Source organism: Centruroides sculpturatus, unplaced genomic scaffold (genome assembly GCF_000671375.1).
Source record: "Centruroides sculpturatus isolate CEXI.00-Female unplaced genomic scaffold, Cexi_2.0 scaffold6, whole genome shotgun sequence".
NCBI classification, from domain to species: Eukaryota; Metazoa; Arthropoda; class Arachnida; order Scorpiones; family Buthidae; genus Centruroides; species Centruroides sculpturatus.
The window spans coordinates 449101-458231 of record NW_019384869.1 but is presented as its reverse complement, the minus strand read 5'-3'; the positions used below and the strand labels follow the sequence as shown (position 1 = coordinate 458231).

The 9131-nt window shown below is 29.5% G+C and overlaps 1 protein-coding gene across 1 annotated transcript in view; it reads left to right on the top strand.

Annotated features, from left to right (window-relative positions):
• The window catches only part of LOC111630838 (ubiquitin-protein ligase E3B-like), a 118519-nt gene that overhangs the window by 47737 nt on the left and 61651 nt on the right, over positions 1–9131 (top strand). The window contains exons 19-20 of the mRNA XM_023375002.1: positions 1288–1402; positions 8399–8498. Coding sequence (XP_023230770.1) covers positions 1288–1402; positions 8399–8498 — 215 coding nt within the window. The remainder of the gene's footprint in view (positions 1–1287; positions 1403–8398; positions 8499–9131) is intronic.

Sequence of the window (9131 nt, the reverse complement as noted above, 5' to 3'; positions counted from 1 at the left end):
AATGTCGAATGGTGACACTCGGTAAGTAATCCTACAATTTTTTGTTTATAGCGTAGTTTATACGGATTATTCCCAAAAAATATATACGTATTTTGGAAATGTTGAGTCGGATTAGTCTAGAATCGATTAATTTTATGGAAGAAAATCTTTCAAACAGCCGTAGTCCGTAAACTTGATACGTGTCGGGTTGTGATTGGAAGGATTCGTAAGAAAGCGGATTCCTAGAGAATGGAACGTATCTCTATCTTATAGGGGGGTCGACTGTACATTGTTTCACTTAGTTATAGTTTCCAACAACCTATTGATGATGATAATTAAGTGAGAATTTTACTGTATTTTCTTAATTATTATATGTATTGAGATGCTGGTATTATTAAAGGTAGGTATAAAGTCTGGATACACAGGCAAATAGATATAAGTTTTTAATAGGTTAGAATGTAGTAATATTGCTAATGAGAGACATTCTTCACAATGTTAGGCAACCAATTAATGTCCCAACTTGATGAGCTAGGTGAAGGTCACCCTAAATGGTTCCAATAGGATGGTACTCTTGTCTATTACAGTGCAGTGATAAGAAGCTGGCCAAATGAAAATTTCCCAAACTAGATTGGGAGATGTGGCATTGTGGAATTGGCCTTTTGCTCTCCTGATTTTAATTCTATTGATTACTTCTAAGTTTATTCAGTAAAATCACTAATATTTATCATCTAAAGCAATGCATCATGAATATTATAGAATTGATGGAGATACTGCATCATGTTCATATCAATTTCTCAAAACACATTGAAATATGTTTTTCTAATGATGGGAGCCATATTGAAAATGTCATTTATTGAAAAGATTTGCCTATGTTCCTTTATGCGTACTTTGTATTTACTATTTTTTTAAATATATGAATATATGAATGATTTATCAGAGTTATAGTGGTTTTAAATCTCTTGTAATCATTAAAGCACAATTATCATGATTTCCAGAAATGTAATGAAATAATTTTATGATTTCTTACTTCAAAAATTTTAAATATTTCAAAATTAATTTTCTTTAATAATGTAAGATATCAAAGAATAGCCGCAATTATCTTTTCCTAAATTCATTAAATAAATTTAGTTTCCAACAATGTTTTCTATATTCTGCTTGGAAAAAAATCAATAAATTGTTCTGGACAGTAAATGACAATTACAATGAGATTATATATTTAAATCTTTTTCAATTTTAAATTCAAAAATACTTTAAATCATTTGAATTTATTTTAAAGTGTAAACTATTTGTTTTTAACTTTATTTTTAGATGTCAAATTAGTAAACATCAACCCACTATTGACTTCGGCACATACTTTATTAATGTTACTTTACAAACGAGATTGTAGAAGAAGTTATACTTCACCTGATCAATGGCTTATCAAGTAAGATTATTAATATATAAAATTTTGATTAGAATTTATTAATTTAAAAAATTATTACAACAATAAAACATTTACAAAACTAAATTTAATACAGTAGCATATCACATTTAAATCTTTTGATGACATTAATAGAAAGCAAACTAATTATACAGGATATTTATTTTAACATTTATCTAGAGGCAAAAGACATCTTTCCAGCATTGCATGAGAATAAGCATACGGTGCATTAATTCCATTATGATGTTTACAGTGAAATAAATTAATTTATTCAAAAAAGGAACATGTGTAAATCACGCAGTAGTTCTGAGGCAATACATAAAGTTTTAAAATATTAGAACAAGATGCAAATTAAAAAATTCAATCTCAGACATCGTCATCACATGATTTGTAATGTCTTTATAAAAGAGCCATTGTACAGTCTGCTAATTGGTAGAGTACTATGACAATGCCTTATACTCATGAACATTACTGTTAAATGATTATAATCTATGGGGAAATGAGACAAAATGAATGAGAAGCACTTTGAAGTCCTTTCCAGTTTCACTAAGACCTATATGTATGATGATTTTAATGTAATATGCTGTTTAATGCAAAACTATACCACAGTCAAAATAAGTGCTGCTTGGCTGGTTGAAGAAAAAATTTACCTACATTATACATTATTCATGTGGACAGATGGAGAGTATAAAGGAAATCTNTATTAATTAATTTGATTTTGATTCAACTGCAGTGTGTATTGAAAAACAGAAATAGTATCTTCTCTGTATGTGCATTGATATCTAATTTAAATAGCAACATTATCAATAATTTGTGTTATGAGGTTTGATGACGTGAGGCCATCTTGGCACCACTAACTTCTGAATTGGTAGTTCTGTTATTGAATGGTCAAGACTGTCAACTTTCTTTAACATAAGAAGTATAAGGAGTTCTGTGGCCAGCTCTTGCCAAGTAGTTTTTTTGGCAACCAAGTTATCATATGGCAACTGGGGCAAATATGAGTTCAAAATTTTGTTTGAATGCCTTACTTTTCAAAAATTCGAACTGAATTGTTTGAAAAGTAAGGCATTCGAAATCTGAGGTTTGACTGTACTCACTTTTGGCTTGAATTTTGAATAAAATAAATATACACTTAATCAATCAGTCAAAACGATTTATATATATATATATCATAAATGTAAAATTCCTAAATATTTAATGAAACTGAAATCTTAACAACTTAACAAAATATTTATTTTTATTTTTGTGTGTTGATTTTTTGTAATAACTTTTTTATAAAAAGTAGCCAAATCAATAAAAGTTTAGTTCCAAAAAGGACTTTTAGATTAGTTCGTAAAAACTTTTTTAAAAGTACAGTCATGCTTGGAATAATGGATGTTTCTGAAATATCCTAAGTTCATCTTCACTACTACTAGTTTCTGCTTGATACATTCTGTTATAAAATGATAAGATTCCTATATATCTGTTAAATGTTTGATATAATTTTCACTGTATTTTTCCAGTTACAATTTTGTAACATGGTTGATGGCAAATAAACTTCCTTACATGGCGAAATTGATGTTAAATTAAACATTTTTGATTGAATCTATTCTGTTCCTTGTTAATTATAATTAGTTTAATAAAAAAGTTATTCATTATTGCAGTTTTTAATGAAAATAAGTTTCATAAAACTTATCAAAATTGTTTNTGAATGATTTATCAGAGTTATAGTGGTTTTAAATCTCTTGTAATCATTAAAGCACAATTATCATGATTTCCAGAAATGTAATGAAATAATTTTATGATTTCTTACTTCAAAAATTTTAAATATTTCAAAATTAATTTTCTTTAATAATGTAAGATATCAAAGAATAGCCGCAATTATCTTTTCCTAAATTCATTAAATAAATTTAGTTTCCAACAATGTTTTCTATATTCTGCTTGGAAAAAAATCAATAAATTGTTCTGGACAGTAAATGACAATTACAATGAGATTATATATTTAAATCTTTTTCAATTTTAAATTCAAAAATACTTTAAATCATTTGAATTTATTTTAAAGTGTAAACTATTTGTTTTTAACTTTATTTTTAGATGTCAAATTAGTAAACATCAACCCACTATTGACTTCGGCACATACTTTATTAATGTTACTTTACAAACGAGATTGTAGAAGAAGTTATACTTCACCTGATCAATGGCTTATCAAGTAAGATTATTAATATATAAAATTTTGATTAGAATTTATTAATTTAAAAAATTATTACAACAATAAAACATTTACAAAACTAAATTTAATACAGTAGCATATCACATTTAAATCTTTTGATGACATTAATAGAAAGCAAACTAATTATACAGGATATTTATTTTAACATTTATCTAGAGGCAAAAGACATCTTTCCAGCATTGCATGAGAATAAGCATACGGTGCATTAATTCCACTATGATGTTTACAGTGAAATAAATTAATTTATTCAAAAAAGGAACATGTGTAAATCACGCAGTAGTTCTGAGGCAATACATAAAGTTTTAAAATATTAGAACAAGATGCAAATTAAAAAATTCAATCTCAGACATCGTCATCACATGATTTGTAATGTCTTTATAAAAGAGCCATTGTACAGTCTGCTAATTGGTAGAGTACTATGACAATGCCTTATACTCATGAACATTACTGTTAAATGATTATAATCTATGGGGAAATGAGACAAAATGAATGAGAAGCACTTTGAAGTCCTTTCCAGTTTCACTAAGACCTATATGTATGATGATTTTAATGTAATATGCTGTTTAATGCAAAACTATACCACAGTCAAAATAAGTGCTGCTTGGCTGGTTGAAGAAAAAATTTACCTACATTATACATTATTCATGTGGACAGATGGAGAGTATAAAGGAAATCTATCTTGCATTCTTGAGCCTGCAATATTTCTGTCTGTCTGTCTCAAACTATCAAGGGCACAAATCCAGGTAACCAGCTGTTGAAACTTTCAGCACTCAACTTATTAACAGAAAGCTTTGTTTTTGAGGGTGAGCCTTTCATTTATGTCCATTTCTTTCATTAGTTTATTTATTAGTTGAAAGACAATTAATGCAGACATGACTTTAATGTTTTTAGGGCTATGAAAAATTATATAATTTACAACATCCTCTTCTTATAATAGACAGCTCATTACTGCAATTCTTCAAGATCATTAGTCATGTTGAAAAACTCTCAATTTTAATACTATTGCTGTAAATTCTGTTTGATTTTCCATTGAATTATGACCAAATGTGCATATGCTGATGTGATTCTGTCCACTTCATCTGCTTAGTTTGTCCTGTCCATCTGCCCAAGTGTACATTTACCCTCAGGGATTACAGTCCCAGTGTTTCTGTTTTCACAATGTTGGAGTTTTGGTGTATTTCCACACATATCCACATACAAGCATATATGAAGCAATGAGATAATGTGGACTGCAACAGTCACAAATACTGTACATAAAATTTTACATTATTATGACATTCAACTGCATTCTGCAACTGGTATAACATACATGAGATGATGGACAGAGATTTGACTAGTGCAATATAATAATAAATTTATGTTTAAACTATAACTACTTGAGCACATTTTATGGACTGATGCACTTTTTCCTGGAACAGTGTGTAAATGCCATATTGTGCATCACTGGGTAAGTATGCTCCATGATTTACAGCACATGAAATATACAACACTAGATATGCTTTACATTAAACATCTGTTATGACATTGGAATGAGCCATTTTCAGTCCCATATTCATTAACAGAACCCTGACTAATGACTGCTTATCCTACACTGATGGTGGATGAATGGTTTGATGACTTGCTGTTGGATCAACTAATGAAGGTTTGATATCTGCAGGATGGCATGCCAGTTCATTTCCAGGCAAATGTGTATCAGTGACTTATAGAACAGTTTGACAATTGATATCTAGAACAGCACAATCCTGTTTCATGGCCATTATGCTCCCCAAACTTGATCTGATAGATTTTTTTCTTGTGGAATCAACTGAAAGCTTCACTGTATGATATGTACCCAGCAGTGCCATATGATTTTGGCAAGCTATAGAGGTGAATACAAGAGGCTTTTAGGATGGTGATACCAGATATGCTGTGTTTCACTCATAACGACATTCTCAAACATCTACGTGGGGGGACCCAAAAATAACCGGAATTTTTGTATAAAAACTTTATTTATTAACTTTTTTACAAAATTTCTTCAGTCACCTTTAAAATACTCTCCATTAGATGCGATGCACTTGTCAAGTCTTTTTCCCCACTGTTTGAAGCATCTCTGGAACTCTTCAACCTTGAAATCATCCAGTGCCCTTAGGGAAGCTGATTTTACTACCTCCACATCATCAAAACGCTTCCCTTTTAGATTTTTCTTCATTCTCGGAAACAGAAAAAAGTCGCATAGGGCTAGGTCTGGTGAATATGGAGGGTGGGGAATGACAGGCCATCCTCGAGAGGCCAAATAGTGAGTCACTTGTAACCGTGTGTGCAGGGGCATTGTCATGATGAAGGAACCAGTCACCTGATTGCCAAAGTTTCAGGCGTTTCCTTCGCACATCCTCTCGCAGACTTTTTTTTGGCAGTTTTTTTCAACATTTTCATCGTTTCGAGATGTTGAAGGACACCCAGAACTTCGCAGGTGGAATAAAATAATAGTAAGAGAAACACAACACTATGCTCAAACGTAAACCTACAAACTGACACCGTTTGCACAGCTATTTTGTGAAGGTCTCTACTAACCCCATGTAATGGGAGAACTCTCTACTATGTCTACAAACGGCAGTGCGCTCTCAGTTCAGTTTTTTTTTTTTTTTTTGGGTTCCCCCTCGTATATCTTTGTATTACCACTGAAGGCAATCATTTTGAATATGTACTATAACAAAATAAAGTTACCTGTTTTTATATTAATTTATGCAATGTTGGTTTTTATCTTTTGCAATTAAAGATTCTTTGAATACTATGCTAAATCTTCTTAAAATGATTCCCTTCTATTACACTTGAGAGAGATGGGAAAATTTATTTGTTTATTTGTTTTGGAACTGTTGTGTGATTTACATGTTGATTTTTTGAATGAATTAATTTATTTTGCTGTAAACATCACAGTGGAATTAATGCACCTTAATCATATACTCATGTAATGCTGGGAAATTTGTTGTGTGCCTGGATGAATGTTAAAGTAAACATCTTATATAACTATTACTTAGTGATTATTGTAGGAGTTATTGAATAACAAATCAAAATAAATATTCTAATCAAAAACTGTTCATTAATAATTAATTTTCTATATCTCTATATCATTATTATAGTATAAATATAATAAACATGGGATTTATGAGTCATTTTGTTTTTTTTTTTACAAAATATTTAAAAAGATGTATTTTATTATTAACTATTTTGAGAAAGAACATTAATATCTGTTAAATGATAGTAATTTAATATGAAATATTTCTTTTTATTATAATATTTTATGAAACTATTTTTTAAGTATTAATAAAAAATTATCCTGTTTTTATTAAAAAAATTGTCAATTTTTACTTTGTTTTGATTTTATATCTTTATTTTTAAATACAACTTGAATGATTTTTCATATAGCGAATATTGTGATGTACTAAAGCTAGGTTTTTCTAGCCTTTATTATAATTTTGTTTAAAGTATAAAAGATTTTGTAATACAGTGAGTGATCAGTTAACGAACACATCGGATAACAAACACTTTCACGAAAGATTTTTATGATCGGCCAACAAATACATGTTCAGATAATGAACACTTCACTGAACAAATATAAAAAGAAGCAACAAAAATAACAAATACCAATTGATTTTCCCTTGTCTTCAGGCAAGAATTCGAAACTTTTTGGAGCGCTGGAAATGTCGACATCAACGCTCAACTGTATAATATACTGATCAGATAGTATTCCTCCGAACTTTGAAACTCTTCCTTGTAATTCCAGCCTTTTATTTTTCTGACAGAAAATTTTTTTATAGTATTCGCAAGACTGTTGGGTGGGCACTCGTTAAGTTTTGCATTGAGTTTTATTTTTGAAAGATAAAATAGCAAAGGCAGAAGATGTCTGATATTGCTGGGCAGTATGGCCTGAACAAATCTACAGTAGGATGCAGTTCAATCTTATCTAAGAAAGATACAGTATAATCAAGAAAACTCAAGCAGCTAAAAGAGTAACAAAAATCACTTCTGAGAAATAAAGAACATTGAAGAGCTCATAATGGAACCTGAAATGGATCTGACGACAGAAGAACGCCAAGAACTATTGAATGAAGAACACCAAGAAACTCTGTGAGATATGTTTTCTTCTAAAAAAGAGGATTAATGCCGGTATCTGCTATTAATTAAAGATCTTTTGAAGAAGTGGGGATGTCAGATCAACGGTCTTAGAATGGCATACAAACTAGGATGAGGTTAATAAGCTTGGGGATCTCTACAATTACAATTTTATTAATTCTGAAAATCTTGAAGAAGAGAGAAGAACAATCAACATTAGACAGATTATTTAACCCCCACAAACAAACACAAAAAAAAACATGACTAATAAGAATGCAACTCTGGGTATATATGTATTTTTATTACTACATATAAATAAACGTAGTAAGAAAGTATATATTTTTTATTTTTTGGGATCTCCAGAATGAATTAATCAAATTCCCATACAAACCTATGGTAAATTGATAATTGGTTAATGAACAGTTCAGATGGCGAACAAAGTCTTGGAACGGATCATGTTAGTTAACTGATCATCCACTGTATATTCTTTCTTTTTTATATTGTGCTTTGTTTTTTTTATTCCATAACTTTCAGTAACTGTCAGATAAAGTTAAACCAATGTTGTATGAAATATTTTGTAGTTAATAAAAGGTTAATGGAAAAGTGTTAAATAAATAATTACATTTAGATAATATTTTTATACAAAAATTCAAAAGTATTTTTTACGTATTTATAATAAATTTGTAAATATTTTAATGTAGAGATATAAAAGTTAGCTCATTCATGAATGATCTTGAAAAAGGAAAGAAAACAGCACAGATCTTAATGCAGAAAGTTCCACATATTGTTCCTCACAAAGAAGTAAGCTAATTTTTATAATTTTGAATTATTTGAAACTTATAAACTACAAAATGTATAAAAGATTAATTCCATGATTTATTACACAAATACAGAAAATCATATTTATATATTTTAGAAATAACACAAGTAAATGTGTTATTTTTAATATAATAAATATTATGTAGTAAAAAATATTTATAATATATATAAACTAGCATCCCCATCGCGGCCTCGCCCGCTCTTATATACAGCGTGGTTATAATTAAAGTTGCTCTACTCATACCTGTCTAGAGCCCGTTCTCGTAGATGTATTTTGATGAAACTTAGTATATATGTTATATATACCAAGAGGAAAAAAGGGACTATGGGGAAAAGGAAAATGCAAAAAAATATTTAGTTGGAATTTTTACCATTAGGTTAAAAAATAGTGCATGAAGAACAAGAAACACAAAATGGAAACATGCAAAAGGTTTTTATTCACAACATTTGTTCAATGTGCAATCCATTTGCATGTTTCCATTTTGAGTTTCTTGTTCTTAATGTGCCATTTTTTCACCTAGTGGTAAAAATTCCAACTAAATATTTTTTTGCATTTTCCTTTTTCCCATGGTCCATATAACATATATACCAAGTTTCATCAAAATACATCCACGA